The sequence below is a fragment of the Chlamydotis macqueenii genome, chromosome 7 (genome assembly GCF_036417535.1).
Source record: "Chlamydotis macqueenii isolate bChlMac1 chromosome 7, bChlMac1.mat, whole genome shotgun sequence".
Classification (NCBI taxonomy): Eukaryota; Metazoa; Chordata; class Aves; order Otidiformes; family Otididae; genus Chlamydotis; species Chlamydotis macqueenii.
Window position 1 is genome coordinate 17,392,177 of NC_141562.1, and position 16,664 is coordinate 17,408,840.

General features: G+C 59.3%; 1 protein-coding gene and 1 long non-coding RNA gene across 2 annotated transcripts; one reads left to right on the forward strand and one right to left on the reverse strand.

Moving 5' to 3' along the window:
* Positions 1-1,148: 1,148 nt before the first annotated feature.
* LOC147600079 (uncharacterized) lies at positions 1,149-2,274 on the reverse strand. Its single transcript, XR_015259020.1, has 2 exons — positions 2,183-2,274; positions 1,149-1,389 (listed from the first exon to the last, which is right to left on the reverse strand). It is a non-coding gene; the product is annotated as an uncharacterized LOC147600079 (long non-coding RNA).
* On the forward strand, positions 2,209-16,551 carry ADAM8 (ADAM metallopeptidase domain 8). Its single transcript, XM_086751679.1, has 22 exons — positions 2,209-2,298; positions 3,471-3,580; positions 7,269-7,345; positions 7,637-7,715; positions 7,823-7,899; positions 9,294-9,480; positions 9,933-9,998; positions 10,101-10,169; positions 10,807-10,976; positions 11,064-11,145; positions 11,784-11,932; positions 12,177-12,354; positions 13,124-13,213; positions 13,965-14,160; positions 14,363-14,462; positions 14,584-14,767; positions 14,854-14,931; positions 15,037-15,121; positions 15,272-15,386; positions 15,491-15,668; positions 15,763-15,819; positions 16,055-16,551. The coding sequence occupies exons 1-22, from the start codon at positions 2,244-2,246 to the stop codon at positions 16,196-16,198; spliced, it is 2,526 nt and encodes an 841-aa protein (XP_086607805.1). The 5' UTR covers positions 2,209-2,243; the 3' UTR covers positions 16,199-16,551.
* The last annotated feature ends 113 nt before the right edge of the window (positions 16,552-16,664 follow it).

A 16,664-nucleotide genomic window follows, 5' to 3' on the forward strand; every position in this document is an offset into this window, starting at 1 on the left:
CACTTCCATGAAGTTTCTGTGGATCTACGGACTTCACGGCCTGTCCCTTGAGCTCAGGCTGGAGAGGTAGAGGGGCCCATGTCTCCCTGGAGGAACCTGTTCACCTCTTGGTGCCGGCATCTCAGGCTTGAGAGACTCCCCTGGCACCTCGCTGTGTCCCCACTGGTCATGCACATTTTATGCCAATGAGCAGTGTGGGGGCTGTTGCAGGAAAAAACTCCATTCACACAACTTTAAATAAATCAGGGTGGAAGGTGTTTATAGGTTGGGAACACCTTAACCAGCAAGCATCGGGTCTCGGCAGAAATTATGGGTATTTCCAAAATGCTTATTTAAAAAATCCAGAGCAAATTTCTAAGCCCCTGTCTCTGAGTAATCCCAAGGAGTCCTGCACATGCAGTTACACGCACCCTCTTGCAGCTTTTGGGCGAGGGGAAGGCACCCCTCTGCTGGGAGGGGGCTCCCCTCCTTGCACACCACTTCTGTGGGAGACGTGGGTGCTCCACCTCCATGGGGCCCCGCGCAGCTCCCTGCCACCTGCGGGTCCGCACCCGGGCAAAAAAGCACCCGGGAGGTCACCTGCGTCCCACGGCTAGGTCCTCTCTGCTCACTGCACTGTGTGCCGACAGCCCGCTAGCGGCGTGCAGCCCCTGGTGCTGGTGGGGACGCTGTCCTTGGGCTCCTGCTACTTGCCTGTGAACGCCTGGAACGGATCACTGCAGCTGCCCAAAAATTGTGGCCTGCTAAGTGGTTACTTTAAAGTCTTGGGGTGCTTGGGTGGGTCTCCACGTGCAGCCCGGGGAGCCCATGGAGGAGCAGAGATCCCTTTGCAGCCCGGGGAGGACCCCACACCGGGGCAGGCGGCTGCCTGAAGGAGGCTGTGGGCTGTGGAGGGCTCGCACTGGGACAGCTGTTCTAGAGGGACTGCAGCCCGTGGAAGAGATGACCCACGCCGGAGCAGTTTCATGAGGACTGTGGCCCATGAGAGGGACTCCACACTGGGGCTAAACTGGGACGGCCTTGCAGACCATAGTGTGGTCAGTGGCTCCTTCGTGGCCAGCTCAGCTCTGTGGACCTTGCAATGGCTGCCGTCCTGGTGGGGAAAACTCTGCTGGAGATGTTGAGATCAGCAGACATGAATAGGCATGTCAAGGGCCAAAGCACAGCGCTTTAATTTTTTTATTTCAATTAATCAAACTTGTCTATTTAGGAGGGGATCACAGAAGTGCTGTGGGGAGAAAGAAGGAAGACACTGGAGCAGTGCTTGGCAGCGGTGGTTTCTGCTCTGCTCTGAAGGAAGCCCGTCCCTGGTGACAGAACTCTGAATTTGGTGTCTGACTCCCCTCTTTCGTTAAACGGCAAAGTTAAATGCAGCAGTTCCTGGCTGGTCTTGGCCCAAAACAGCAAGAAAGGATAAAAGAAATCAGTGCCCCGCTGATATGCACTGACGTCACATGGCCCCCCCAGGTCCCCTGACAGCTCAGCCCCTCATGGTGACCCCATCATCATCTCAGTGCCCCATCTTCTTGACACCTCGCTGACACCCCGATGCCTCTGGCAGCCCAGCACCCCCAGCTCCTGTAGTGCCTCAGGGCCACCCCGTCGCACCCAAGGGACACGGCTCTGTTGTCAGTGTCCCCGGCCCCTCCAGCCGCTCTGTCACCTCAGAGCCCGGGGGCCTTCTCAGTGCCCCCCCCCCCCCCCGATGTCCTGCTGTCACCCCCTCAACGCCCCACGGAGCCCTGCAGTGCCCTGGGCCATCTCCCTAGAAACTGTGGGCCCTCCCCAATGCCCCTTGTACCCCCACGGTGCCTCATGGACCCCCCAACGGCCCACGGACCCTCCCCAGTGCTCCACAGTCCCCTCAACGCCCCACGGACGCCTCAGTGCCCCACTGCCCCACGGACCCTCCCCAATGCCCCACAGTCCCCTCAACGCCCCACGGACCCCTCAGTGCCCCACTGCCCCACGGACCCTCCCCAATGCCCCTTGGACCCCCACAGTGCCTCATGGACCCCCCCAACGGCCCACGGAACCTCCCCAACGCCCCACCGCCCCACAGACCCTGCGCACCGCCCCACGGAACCCCTCCAACGCCCCGTGGCCAGCCCCCCCCCCGCCCCGGGCCCCTCCCCCCCGCCCCGCCCCGCCCCGCCCCGTCCCGCGGGTGACCGTGACTCACGGCGGGCGGGGGCTGCCGGCGCGGTGGCGCTGGGACCGGGCACGGCGGGCACCCCCCGGCCATGGCCCCGCCGCCGCTCCCGCTCCGCCGGCTCCTGCTGCTGCTCCTGGCCCACGGTGAGCGTGGGGCGGGCGCCCGTGGGTCCTCGGCGGGGCAGAGGGCCGCGCTCCGCCGACGGGACGGGCGTCAAGTTTTGGGTGAGGGGGGCTCCCCGGGGGTCTTCTGCCGTGGGGCAGAGCTGGAGGTACCGGGGTGTTGGGGGCGGGGAGGGGAGGGGGCTTTTCCCCGCGAGAATTAAGGGCACGCGTGGGAAGCAGCACGGGAGGGGATGCACGAGGCGGGAGCCGGGTGCGGGATGGCTTTTGGGGATGGGTCAGAGCTTCGACTTCAGCCCTGGGGCCAGCGGAGGAGTCGGGGCGCGAGGCTGGCATTGCCTCCCCCAGGGCGAAGGACGGGGAGAGGGGCTTTGGGGAGCCGGCCGGCCTCCCCGTGCAGAGGGGCGCCCGCCCCATGGCAGAGGGATGCTGGCCCCATGGCAGAAGGACACTTTCGGTGACCTCTGTCCCCTGCCGCTGCTGCCGCACGCAGATGGGGTGCCCGCCGTTACGTAAAGGCCCCTTGGCGAGGAGGCTCCTACGAGTGAGGGGAAATTTGTCACCGCCAGCCTGCGTTGTGCTGGCAGGGGTGGGGGGAGACTGGTGACTCAGACGCCCGAGGGGGTGGCGATGAGGCTCCTGGCTCCCGCTCGGGTGCCGTGGGCGAAGGCCGCCAGGCACCCGCAGATGGAGCACCCCAGCTCTGCTGTCACCTGGCTGGGGGGCTCCGCTGGCCCCGTCTGACCCTGGGAGCTTGGGCATGGCTGTGGTGCAGGCGAAGGGTTTATCGCAGAAATGTCTTCTTTCTGACATCAAAAAAAAAGGATGGGAGGGGGGCTGAGCCAGATCACCACACAACCCCCGGCAGCTGCCAGACTCCAAGTCACAAACTGTGTCATCAAGACAGGGAGCTGAAAAAAACCCTCTGTCTTTATTCATGCACTGGGGTCTCTGTAGGGTTTTGCAGCCTTGGAAGGAACCTGCTCGCTGATGGGTGATGCTGAGCAGCCTGTGGACACTGGGTCCGAGGGGCTGGAGCGTCCCCAGAGCCCGTCAGGGAGCTGGGTGCCCAGCAGGCCACTCAGGACTTGCTGTTTAGGCTCTTCCCTGGGCCTTCGGGTTGACCACTCCCGTTATACCCCAGCTCAGTTGTGGCTGAGCATCCACACTCAATGCCCTTCCACTTTTCCCAGGCGCCACTGCCAGGCTGGAGGACAAGCTCGCCCATGTCGAGAAGTACGAGTTGATGATGCCGCGCAAGGTTTTGGTGCCTCGGGGGAAGAGGGACCTCCCTGAGCTGCTGGTGAGTAGCACGGCCTCCCAAATCCTGGCTGGGCACAGCCACCCTCGCTGCCTCTTGGGGGTTGCAGGGAGGGCGTTGCCATCAGCAGAGCCCCTTGGCTGGCCACTGGGCTCGGGGCCCTTAGCCCTGTGCCAGAAGAATGACTCAGTGCACACCTTCTTCCATTGCTTCCATCCCAGAGGGCAGAGATCTCAAAGTAGTGGATCAGATCAGCTTTCCCAGACCGTTTTTGGGTCAAAACGGGAACTGCAGGTAGCAGGATGGACTCTCGGAGAGGGGGGGGGGGAGTGCTTTCTCCAGTGCTTTCTTTGGAGATCTTTCCCAGCAGTTGCACTTCTTGCAGTGATCTTGTGACATCTGGTCTTTGCTTGAGGAGGGATTTGCAAGGCCTCATTGAGCTGTAAGCACTTTTCTTGCTGTGTTTGCTGAAGTTGGGGTTTTTTTTTGTCCTTTGGGACAGGGAAATAAGAATCAGAAAGCTGCAGAAACCCACATGAAAAAAAAGCCAGTGTTGTTTTTCTTAGGAAATCTTGTAATTTGGAGGAAGGAATGGGGTTTGACTCAGGAGTTTTGAGTGCCTGGGGTTGACGTTCATAGGATGATGGCCTTGACCTCAAAGATGCTTTCCTCATTGCTTTAAAGTGAAGTTCAGCCAAATATGTGGATTCATTTTCTAGGACCAAAAAGCATCCACTTCAGCACCTGATGAGATGGAGGGGCTGGGGACATTTATTTCCTAGTAAACTCTTCGTACAACACGTTCATCTGTGATTCAAACCCTTTCTGATAAACTAGCTTCAAAAACCTCCCTGAAAGCATCTGTTTTCTCTGCTCTAGAAACCTAAACTTGTCCACGAGATAAACATTCCCTGGGCTATTTAGAGACACCATCTGTGCTGGGCGCGTCGGACGGCTCTGCACCAGTCCTCCCCAGAAAGGGGAGCTCACCCATTGCAAGGTCCCTCTGCTTTCCCTGGTGCGGGAGAAGATACCTGCCCTGAGCCGCGTGCTTTGGGACTGCCATGGGCAGCATCTGCCGGGTGACACCTGGATTCAGTCTTGGGTTGGGCGGTCCTTGGACCTCCCAAACCTGTTGCTTTGAGGGTATGAGGTCTCCTGCCTTTCATTTTCCTCCTCTTCCACAAAAGCTGGGTTTGCTGTCCCAGTAACCTTGGTGGGGAATAGGTTCTCAGCAAAGCTTGCCCACCACCAAGCCCTTCTTTGAAGGGGAGGCAGGTAGCTGGATGGGCATTTTCTGCCCCAGCTCCTCCATGGGCGTTGTCTTTGGCTGGGATGGGCACAGGCTGAGAGCTGGTTCCTGGTGTGAAGGGGCCAGAGCAGTTGGGACACGTGGAGTTGGTCCAGCAGAGCATCTGCTGGGCTGAGGTTTGGAGCAGGCCGGCTCCCCTCTGGCTTTGCCTAAATGGCAGTGTTCAGCACTGCAGCAGGGTGGAGTTCCGTGGCACTGGACCGCCCGGGACACAGCCTTCCCATTGTCCATGGACTTCTTCTGCCCACCCTTAGCAGGGGCATGACAGGGTTGTGGCAAACCCTGGAAAGGGACCTGAATAAAAAGCAAACAGGGCCTTCAAGAAGATGTACAGTTACGTGCTCTTGGTTGTGGAGGTGACATCTCTCTCCTCCCAATGCTCCACCATTTCAAAGAGCTGTATTGGAACGGGTGAGCGGTGTTGCAAACTGCACATCCTTGCTGATCTCCCCGACCGTGTCCCAGAGCCAGCTGGTGCAAAGAGGCAGGTCCTTTGCCTGGATGGGGACAGCCAGCTCCAGCTGGCCTGGCCGGGGGCTCTGCGGGAAGCAGCAAGACTTTGCAGAGAGAGCAGTGGGGACGGATGGAGCAGGAGCGAGGGTGATGGTGGCCCAGCGACCTGCTTTCTTTTCCTCCTCCCTTGTGCTGCAGCTCCTCTGATGCATGGCACGGTGCACTGCGCCCTATCTCTTCCATCCGAGTGAGGCCTGTCGCCTCTTCCCATCCGGTGAGGGGATACCCTGTGCTGGGGTGGGGTGACACTCTGTCCCGATCCTCTGTGAGCTCTCTAGGTCTCTTAATCAGATCCACGGGGAGAAATCCCTCCTCTCCGTGTGCTGTGGCCGCGGTGCTGCTTTGCTGGCTCAGCACGGTCACAGGGTTAGCAGGGCTCGGGCCGGGGCAGGGCTGAGCTGCCTGTGCTTTCAAAGCCTTCCCACCTGGAGCCCTTGCAAAGCCCGTGCTAATAAGGGAGAGGAGAAGCTTTCTCAGGACTTCTTTTTTTTTAAACTTGCCCTGCGGTTGTCTCCAAGAGATGGTCCTGACTCTGCCATTTCTTAAGACCTCTTCTGGCTCCAGCCAACAATAACAAAACACTGCTTTGTCGGCGGATGTGGGACGGGACGGCCGCGTCAGACTGGAGATGCTGTTCCTAAGAGAAGAATCTGCTGGGGAGCCGTGAGCGCGCCCGCATGCCGGGGGTGAGCCCGCCTGCAATCAGGGCAGCCTTGGCTTGTGGCAACCTGCTCGGCATGCAGAGAGGATGTTCCGTGGCCAGCGGCCTGTCGCTTCAGGTCAGAAATGCAAACCAGGTGGAACTGAGAGTGACCGCCCAGCCCTGCTGGCACTGAGTCAGCAGGACTTTCCGCTCAGCCTCGGCTCCTGCCAGGTTGCAGATCATCCCCCTGGGAGCTGAGCCATCCTGTGACAGCAGTGCTGTCATCCTCCCCAGGGAGAGGCCACACACCTCATCCAGGAGGAATGCTGACCCTGCAGGAGACGCTTGCTCTGCCTTTTGCTCGGCTCTCTGCCCCTGGGATCCTGTAGGAGCTGAGGACATGCCCTCTGGAGAGGTCTCCGTGCTGTGGCAGTGACAAAGGAGGTCCCTGGTGCCAAGGCTGCACCACACACAGGGCAGTACACAAGGCATCATCATCTCTTTCAGTGGCCCTGGTGGGACGGGACCTCTGGAGGTCTTGTGGCTCAGCCTCTGCAGATGGACACCTCAAGACATCCCAGAGGGAAACACTTCTTCTGGAGGAATATCTCCATCCTGGGGGCTCAAGGCTCGGCTGGGCTGAGCCACGGCCACCCTACCCAGCCGTAATGACTGGAGATTGAACTTGAGATGCCTCGAAGTGCGTTCCACTGGCACCAGGATGATCCTTCACACAGTGACAGGAAAATCTACTCTCGGTAGCAGACAAGTTCTCTAACTGTGATGTTACATGTAGATCAGCTGGAGATAAGGAGGTCTCTGCTGGTGAGAGCCGTTGGGCACCAGGGGTCTGTGTGGTTCAGCCCATGAGTAAGTTCTGAACTCATTCTCCAAAAATGGAGCTTTGAGCGATGAGTAGGAAACCTCAGTTTCTGGCACGGCCATCTGCAGCCATGTGTCAGACTCGGGAAACCAGACTTTGCTGATTCTGTTTCATTGCTGCTGACTTGTTCCTTATCTCAGGATGTGCCAGGGATTTGCATTGTTGCCCGCATGCTTGCTTTTTTCCCTTCTGATTTCCTGAGTCTTTGCTGGAGGCTCCCAGGTGAGCAGCCAGGCTCCCCGTCCCGCAGCCACCTTCCAGCGGGGCACGTGCAGTCCCTGTCCCCTTTCTGGGCAGGACAAGAACCAAGAGGTCTGCTCTTCTGTAGCTCTTGCTCCTGGTGATGGTGGGTCTGTGCTGTTGTCTGTCTTTCATGCAGGGCATTTACCCAGACCGCATCCTCTACAGTGTCCGTGCTGAAGGCAGGGACTACCTCCTGCAGCTGGAGAAGAACAAGTGAGTGCGGGTGGGCACAGCGGGATGGCTGTGGGAAGCTTGCTTCCCACCCTTGCCATGAACATCACTTCTCCAAGGTCTAGTGTCACCACAGTGGCAACCTAAGCCCTCACCCCAGAAACCTCGCTAGCAAAATTTTACTTTTTTTTTTTTTTTTTCTTCCCCTCCTTGCCAAACCCACCCAGAAGTGTCATGGAATCACCATGCCCAACCTGACCAACCTCATCCCCAAAGCTTTCCATCCCTCCCCAAACCTGAAGTCCCTGCTGATGCCCCTTCCCCCTCCTGCAGGGAGCTGCTGGGGCAGCATTACACCGAGACGTACTACTTGGCCAACGGCACGGAGATCACTGAGAAGCCAGATGTCCAGGTACGGGGCTGGCTCCAGGGAGAGCAGTTTCCTCACTCCTGCGGGGTCCCGCCGTGCCGACAGCTGGTGCAGACCCCCTTTACACATCTCCACTCTCTCGGCGGCAGGATCACTGTTTTTATCAGGGCCACGTGCAAGGACACACCGACTCAGCAGCAAGCATCAGCACCTGCCATGGGCTCAGGTAGGACCTCAGACTCCCCCGGGGCCCTGTGGCTGGCCTGGCGGACGCGGTGCTGGTAACGGTGAGCCGGTGTGTCCAGGCCCCGGCCAGCTGGAGCTGTGCCGATGGAGGGAGAGCTCAGCTTTCCCCTGAGGAAGAGAAGAAGATATTCCTTTTCCTGCAGGCAGTGGGAGCGCCGACCTCCCTGGCTCAGCGCCCAGCAGGAAAGGCCTGCAGCGTTTTGCAGCTAAGCCTGCCCTTTTATTTGGGAGGGTGACTCATGGCATGGGATGAGACTGCAAACCTGAGCATGACAGGAGGTCCAAGCAGGCATGCCCTCCCTGGGCAGCAGGGCACAGCTTGTCCCTGATCTGTCCTCTCTTCTCCGGGCAGGCTGGACCAAACTCGCCTGCCAGCGGCACAAAAGTGTGCTCATGGAGATGCACCGGCTTGCAGGCTGCTGGTATCTCCTCTGAGCCATGCCAAGCTTCTAGAGCTGATGGCTGAGCACCCTTCCAAAAGAAAAGGAAAGTGTAGGTGCCTCAGGCCACCTGTGTCTCTCTCTGCCTGCTGGCTGCTGGCCATGCTGGTGCTCATTCCTCAGAAGCTGCCTTGGGTCTACCTTCCATCCACCATGGATGCTACCATGGTGGAAAGCATCCTTGCAGAGTGACCCAAGCCACCAGGTGCGTGCAAGGTGGCTCAGTGTGCCATGGAAGAGGTGTACTCCGCTGTCGTCTTTCTTTTAAGACCAGCTGGCAGCCAGGTATAGCAAGAGAGCAAGCCGGAGAGGAAGGGGTCCCTCACAGAGGAGTGTGTGAGGAGGATGGGTGGTCCCTGCAGCACTCGGGGACCTGCAAACAGGTGTTTGCAGGTGAAACACCCACTAGAGCTGCATGGCAGCCAGCTCCTCACTGCGACAGCAGGGCTTGTGTCTGCAGAGACCTCGGCTCGGCACAGCTTGTGCCTAAGGGACTCTTGGTTTCCTTGTACAGCAGGAGGACAAGATGTGCAAGGGCAGGAGAGGGGACAAGGATGAGACAGGCAGGGCACGTGGGATGTCTTACAAAGAGCATCCTGAAGGCCAGAGCAGCTCAGCAGAAATGCTGTGGTGAACGTGGCCTGGCAGCACTAGTGAGTTCTCCTTGCTGAATCCTGGGATATTTCTGCTGCCCAGTGTACAGGATACTCCCCTTGCTACTGGCCACAGATGCTGTGCCACATTTTGCTCCCTCTCAGCCCAGCAGCCGCTTTCCAGCCGCCCTAACCGTCCTTTTCTTCAAACCAGCAGGCTGGTTTTCTAGCTGGGCTTTGGCAGCTGTATTTTGTATCACAGGCACTTGTGCGGATGCATGTAGGGTCTGTCTGTGTCCTGACAGACACCGCCCCAACCTGACGCCCCCCTCTCTTGGCAGTGGGTTTTTCCGGGTGAAGGAGACCACCTTCCTGCTGGAGCCCCTGGAGAAGGATGCAGCAGGCCAGCACGCGGTGTACAGAGCAGCTCACCTGAGAGGAAAGCGCGGCACGTGCCAAGAGTCTGCTGCCACCCTGGAATATGACCACGAACCCAAAATCCCTGCAGCCATGAACCTCTACCACTGGGTTAAGGATTGCATTGCTTCTCCTTCCTGTAGCTGAGTTTGCAAGAGCCTAGGTCCTGTGAAGGGCAGGAGAGGAGTGGGGCCATGGAGATGCTCCTCTCCCACATGTTGTTGGTTGGGTTGCTCCCAGTGCCCTAGCTACTGGTGGGAACGAGTCCTTAGATCCTGTACCATTAGCAGAAGCATCCTCCTGCCCCATGCCCTCTGTGATGCCTGCAGAGCCTCTCTTGTGCCTTGTCCCAGTAGCAGGCTTGGGTTTTTCCTTGTGTGTTTGAAGATATCTGAATCACTCAGCAAAGTAACATCAGAAAGCAGAGCTAGAAGATGTACAAGCCTTGGATAACATTGGGAGATGCCCCAGGATTCAACATATCCCACAGGAGGGTCAACCGCAGGTTTAGCAAGCTGCAAAGTGGAGCCACTCTTTCTGCTGACTTTCCTTTTCTCTTCCAGAAATCGGCTCCATCACACAAAGGTCCCCGATACGTGGAGCTGGTCCTGGTTGTGGACAACGCGGAGGTAAGTGTTGGGGGGGTGAGCTGGTGCCTGCATTTTTGCTGTCATCCACTGCAGTGAGGAGGGCGAAGCTGGCATGGAAATCTCTCTGTGTCCTTCCCATAGTTCAGGAAACACAAGGACTTGCGCACAGTGCAGAACCGCATGAAGGAAATTGTGAACCATGTTGACAAGGTGAGCCCAGGGGTCTGGAGCTACCTTCCCCGCTCCCACATGTGCCCCGCAGGGCCAGCACGGGCACGAATGCGTCGGAGGAGAGATTGGTGTGGGTTGGGTGATTGATGGAGCTGGAGCCGATCTCAAGCCTAGAGGTGGGCTGCTGCAGGGTGACCAACTCCCTTGGCCAATGAGTTGTGCAAAGTGGGCGTGACAAGCAGCTCAGGACGTCCTCAGGAGCACAAGACAGCTGCCTCAGCCCTCTCAAAAGAGAAGGGGTGAGAAATGTCTTCTCATAAGCTCTGGGAGCACATTCCATGGCCACTCTCAAACTGGAGCAGGAGGGGAAGGGTGATGGACCAAGAATGGGTTCCTTATCTTGGAAAGCTTATCTTGCTTTAGCCTCACTCTCTGGTCGGCAGCGTGGGAGCAGCATCTCAGCCTTCGCTTGTCTGAGAGGGAGCCCAGAGGTCCTGGAGTAAACCCTGTCTTATGTGATCACCTCAGCTTGTGTTATTTATTGAGGGGGTGGCTGATATTGCACAGTGAGGTGGGGTCCTGGGCTTGGCCGCGGTTTCCCAGGGGAGGTGGGACCTTCCGGGTACACGTGCAGCTCAAAATCCAAGCACTCCCTCTGGGCTGTCTCCCATCCCAGCTTTATCAGCCTCTTCGCCTGCGGGTGGCTTTGATTGGCTTGGAGGTGTGGAGCTATAAGGACAAAATCATGGTCAGTCCCAACCCAGAGGTGACGCTGGACAACTTCCTCCACTGGCGGGAGGCAGAGCTGCTGCGGAGGAAGCCACATGACAATGCCCAGCTGATCACGTAAGGATGGGGGGGCACCACCTCACCGTCCTTGCAGCCCTAACGCTGCCCGGGCCACATGGCCATGGTGACATCTGGATCCCATAGGGGCATAGACTTCCATGGCACGACCGTGGGGCTCGCCAAGAAGCTTGTGATGTGCACCAAGGACTCGGGTGGTGTCAACCAGGTGGGTCCCACTGCCCAGGCATGCGCTGGGAGGGGAGGAGTGGTCCCACGGCACGTGCTCCCTGCATTGTATTTTCCAGAGTGAGTCTCTCCTCCACTGGTCTCCAGTTTTCCCCCCTCTGCAGCCTTCGGGCTGGATCTGGTCCCTGGCATCTCCAACCCTTTGAGCGACTGACCCTCAGAGAAGTGTCGGGGCTGCAGGGGAAGGGTAGCTGTGGAAACCCAGCCGGGTGCCTGCCTGAAGAGCGTCCCAGCACAGCTCCATGGACACCTTCTCCTGTTAAGGTGGCTAGGACTTGGTTTGCAACTGCTCCTCAGCCATCCTGGCTGCACTCCTCATCCCTACCCAGGGAGTGCTTGGCCATGGGACCTGCGACTGTCCAGAACCACCACAAAGCATTGCTTCAGCATAGTTGCTGTGTCTAAGCTCACTTAGATGCCTGAGAACCAGTCTGGAGGTCTTCAGGGGCCATGGGACCAAGTCCAGCTTTTGTTTTCCTTTACCTCAGCACGGCAGCATTAGGGAATGAATTGTAGACAGCAGCAAGACCTGGCACTGGGTGGCTGGAGAGCCCCAGCAGGCCCCCATGGAGATGCTGCACAGAGGATCTGAACCATGCTGCACGTCTTCTCCCACAGGACCACAGCGTGAACCCCATCGGTGCTGCATCCACCATGGCTCACGAGATGGGGCACAACCTGGGGATGTCTCATGATGAAGATGTTGCTGGCTGCCGCTGTCCTGTCCCCAAAGCTGATGGAGGATGCGTCATGGCAGCAAGTGTTGGGTGAGCAAAGGAGAAAGGGGAATATCCCTGGGCAGCAAGTATTTCAAGGTGTCCTCAGGCACTGTACTGATGGGGTGAAGCCCGTCAGATGGTCAAGTCTTGGGTGGACGCTCCACACATTACAAAGGTCTGTGGGTGCCTTTGAGTCTGTTGGTGGCCCTCCAGCTTCTCCCTGGGCTGCTGGGTGCAAGGACCCTCAGGCTCTCATCTCTGCTCATGGCTGCCTGTTTTTGTGCCCCTTCAGCTTGGTTTACCCCAAGCTCTTCAGCCGCTGCAGCGAGCAGGACATGTGGCAGTTCCTCGGGGACCCCAGGACCAGCTGCCTGCTGAACGTCCCCAGGGCAGATGAGTTGTACGGGGGGCCAGTGTGCGGCAATCGGTTTGTGGAGCGGGGAGAGCAGTGCGACTGCGGCACACCGGAGGTAGGGATGCTCTCTGAGAGCCCAGGGAAGGAGGGTGGGTGGCAGGGACCTGAAACCTGTCATTCAGGCTCAGAAAACATTGGGAAAGCCTCTTCCCTGGACATCATGCTTTGAAAGACTCTTATTTCTTGTGCCCCTGATGCTTCTGCTGAAAAATAACTTGCAGAGGATATTTGCTAACTTGGATGTGTGCCCCCTCTTTGTGTAGCAGGCTGTGGTTTTAGTGGGAGCGTGTCCTTGGGAAAGATGGACAGCCACCAGGCATGTCCTCCAAAGAGGTGATCGAAGGAGGGGAACATGGCATGCCCTTCCACGAGCCATGCTTAGCTTTTCCTCATCCCTATCACTGCATCACAGGTGGGGAGATTGGGGACAAACGGCCACGCAGTCTGTTGGATAAATCCCTGGGTCAGAGCCCTGCACTGGGGCCTGAAGGGATGCTCCCCTGATGCAGAGAGCACAGAGATTCTTCTCTTTTCTCCTTCCTGGAGATGTGCAAAGGGTGCTACGAGGGAGCAGGGGCCCAAGTCAGGTCCCATCTGCTAAAAAAAAAGCCCCACCTCTTCTGGTCCTTTGGTTTGGTGGTGGTAAAGAGGAGGCAGGCAATGGTTCACACCTGGGATGATGCTGTGGTTTTGCCCCGTGTTCAGCCCGTGGTGGCTATGCTGCTGTTGGCAACTGGTGGTGCAGTGGCGGGGTCCCCCAAGAAAGAAGGAAAGGGACTTTCAGGGGGCTTTTGGGAGGGTTTCAGTCCCTCCCTGTCTCGCAGGAGTGCTCCAACCACTGCTGCAATGCCTCCACTTGCCAGCTGAGAGAGGGAGCCGAGTGCGCCGGGGGAGATTGCTGCCAGGACTGCAAGGTATTGCCACTGCCAGGGACGTGCATGGCAGAGAAGGGAGTTGGCGGGTGCGCAGTCCTGTCCTGAGGGCCTCCAGAGATTCCCAGTAGAGGCGAGGTGTGGCCATAGCCAGCTGAAGGGCCTCTGTAGCAGCCTGGCCAGAGCTGAATGAACCCAATGGTTTGGGAGGGGGGAAAAAAAAAAATCACACTTTCCGTTTGGTGCTCTCACCGCATGGACAGTCGGCATCTTGGGTGGGAAGGTGAAGCAGCCTCTGTTTCTGGCATCCTGGCACCCAGCTCCTCCAGCTGTGTTACGTTAGGCGCAGGATGAAAGGTGTGGAAGAACTGGGGGAGGTTCAGAAGAGATCAGCGTGGCCCATTCCTGGTGCAGGAAACCAACCTGCTGCTTCTGCTCCATTCATCCAGGAGAAAGTTAAGTTACTTGCGTTGGTTCCTGCACACAGGCATAACACGTGTGAAGAGACAGGGCTAGAAGAGGACCCTGGGACAAGTCCTGACTAAAAGCAAAGCACAAGGGGTTGTCCACAGGGAGACAATCATGGGAAGACCCAGTTCGAGGTGTGACGATACCTCTGTCCTGTGCAGGAGCTCAGTCGATAGCTGTTATCTTTGTGCCAGAGCGGCACCAGCTGCCATGTTGGGATCTGTGGGGTGTTTTGAACAGTAGGGTGCTGCCAGACTGTGGTGCCTGCACGGATCTGGGGATGTGGGAGCAGCGGGGCAGTGCTGACATCCCCTTTCCTGTGCAGGTGAAGGCTGCCGGCGTGCTGTGTCGGGCCAGCAAGAATGACTGTGACCTGCCCGAGCACTGCACTGGCCTCAGCGCCGAGTGCCCGGAGGACGTCTTCCAGGAGAATGGCATTTCCTGCCAGAACAACAACGGCTACTGCTACAACGGGGCCTGCCCCTCGCATGGCGAGCAGTGCCGCGCGCTCTGGGGCGCAGGTAGCGGCTCCCCCGCCCTCCTCGACCCACATGCTGTGTGACGCACCTGTGCCCCGGCTCCTCGAGCCAGGGTTGTGGTCCCCTCCTGCATCCCCTAGCTGGGGTGCTGTGGCTGCTGACCCTGAAGCGTGGCCACTGGTGCCGGCACCACCAGGTTGCCATGGGCTCTGGCTCCATGTGTCCCTTTCCGTGTGTCCCGCAGAGGCCCAGGTGGCTCCTGATGTCTGCTTTAAGCAAAACAGCGTGCAACACCTTCACCTCCACTGCCTCACTGAGTATGGGAAGCAGCCCTGCAGCCCCAAGTAAGGGGGACGGGGGTGGAAGGGTGTTGTCCATGTCCAGTGGCAGCACCGTGGGGCCCAGCAAATCTCCCCAGCCCTGTGCCACCCCCGCTGCTGGTGCTCACAGCTGCTCCTCCTGCAGGGATGTGAAGTGCGGCACGCTGTTGTGCCTGAGCAACAACGACAGCCCCGTCCTTGGCGGTGGCTCCTACTCCCTCTTCTTCGGTCGCTTCAAGTGCAAGGCAGTCATGGCCAGCAATGATGCTAATGAGGTGGTGGCCAAGCTCAGGCTGGTGCCCACGGGCACCAAGTGTGGAGAGGAGATGGTGAGCACGCTGGTGTGGTGGGGAGGTGGGTGACCGCTGGCTGTGAGTGCCCAGGGAAGCCTCAGAGCCACTCGGCCTGCTGCCAGGTCTGCTACGCCGGGCGCTGCCAGAACCTCCTCGTCTATGGCAACAAGAACTGCTCGGCCAAGTGCAACAACCACGGGGTATGCTGTGAGAGCGTCCTCTCCCGGAGCAGCCGTGGGGCCTGGTCGGTGGTCCCGGTCCCTCCAGTGTGTTGACCACCCTGACGCTTTCCTCCCGTATCTCAGGTGTGCAACCACAAGCGGGAGTGTCACTGTGAGCCAGGCTGGGCAGCGCCCTACTGTCAGCAGAAGATTTCAGGGGTGGCAGCAGGTACAGCACCCTCGTGTGTGGCTGGCCCAGTGCATGTGCTGGGAAGGGAGCCCGGGGAGGGGGGTTGGTGCTGGTGGGTGCCACTCCATCCCCATGGGGCATCGCTGGTGTGGGGGTGCCCGTCATGACGCCAACATGACGTCTCCACAGGGAGCAGCAGTGTGGTCTTGGTGGCTGTGCTGGCTGTGCTGGCCCTCTGCGGTATCCTGCTGGGCAGCAGCGTTGTGCTCCTCAGAGGCAGGGGGACAAGGCACTTCCAGAAAGGGTAATTCCACTCTTCTCTGCCCCACAGTGGGGCTGAGCTGTGGCCACACAGCCTGAGCTCGTGTGGTGCCCGGAGCAGCCCCTTCATCACCCCTGTGCCCACAGGAGGACCTCCAGCGGGCCCACTGCTAGCCTTGCCAACCCGCTCTTCCAGGAGGCCAGCCGGCCGCAACCCCCTCGGCACCAGCTGTCGCGCCGTGACATCGGCCACCCGAAGCTGCTCAGCAGCACGGCGGCCCCGCAGGATGCCCAGCCCCTCAGGCCCTGCCGCCCAGCCCCACAGGTGAGGACACTGAACAGAGCCCCCGCACAGTGCAGCCTTCGTGCCATGGGCGGGAGGGTGGCCTCTCACCCTGTTTTTTTGGCTGACTCTGCAGCCGCCAGCACCGGTCCCCCAGGTGACATCACCAGCCTCTCCAAGACAGCTGCTGCAGGTAACTCCCCCTCCGAAAGCCTCGTGGTGGGGTGGCCTGTCCTTCGTGAGGCTGGGGGCAACACTCGGACCACCTCCCCCAGCCTCACCTGATCTGCCCAGCTCCAAACATGCAGATGGCCCAGGTGGCTGATGGCAGTGTGGGGGGGGGCATTCCACTTCCTCTGCCCCCTGTCTCCCTCTGGGTCCCTCCTCAGCGCCCAGGCGAGGAACTCAGGTCTCTCCTCTCCTGCCAGGCGAAGCCGAAGCCGCCCAGCAAGCCTCTCCCAGCACTGAAGAGCAAGGCACCAGGGATGGCCCTCCCTTGCCCCCCACCAACGGTCTTTCAGGAGGGCATCCCCCCAAAGGTGGCCCTGAAGCCGCCCCTGGCCAGGAGGTGACCAAGGCTGCTCCATCTGCCACCGCAGGCGAGGAGTTGCTGGCTTTGGCCTTGGGTGGCACAGCCAGGGAGACACCGCCTTGCTTCCACCCTTACTTGAATTGCTCACTGGACCCTCCCGCAGGAGGGCACCGGTGTTCACAGATATTTAGGTTGTGCCTTAACAGACTTCGTGGCCTCGTGGCTGGCCCAGGGAGAGCCGCCAGCTGCAGCTTCGTGAGGAGACCAGGAGCAGGAGCGATGCCACCTTTCGTTCTGAGGCCAGCCCATAGATGTTCCAGGCTCTCCTCTGCACTGGGAGCTGCTGCCTTCTCTCCCAACATTCTGAGTTTGTCCTGCTCCTCCTGCCTCTTCCATGGCGAGGAGCTCCTGGCGTCGCCCACTGGGCTCACCAGGGCCGGAGTGCTGCACCACGGGGACCATGACCCAGGGCCACCACCCCAGCTGGGGACAGTCACGCTGGGGGT

Excerpts from the sequence above, each read along its gene's own strand:
- ADAM8 (XM_086751679.1), top strand. The coding sequence starts at position 2,244 with ATGGCCCCGCCGCCGCTCCCGCTCCGCCGGCTCCTGCTGCTGCTCCTG. Across the intron at positions 12,355-13,123 it reads GCGACTGCGGCACACCGGAG|GAGTGCTCCAACCACTGCTG; the intron begins GTAGGGATGCTC and ends CCTGTCTCGCAG. Across the intron at positions 14,463-14,583 it reads AAGCAGCCCTGCAGCCCCAA|GGATGTGAAGTGCGGCACGC; the intron begins GTAAGGGGGACG and ends CTCCTCCTGCAG.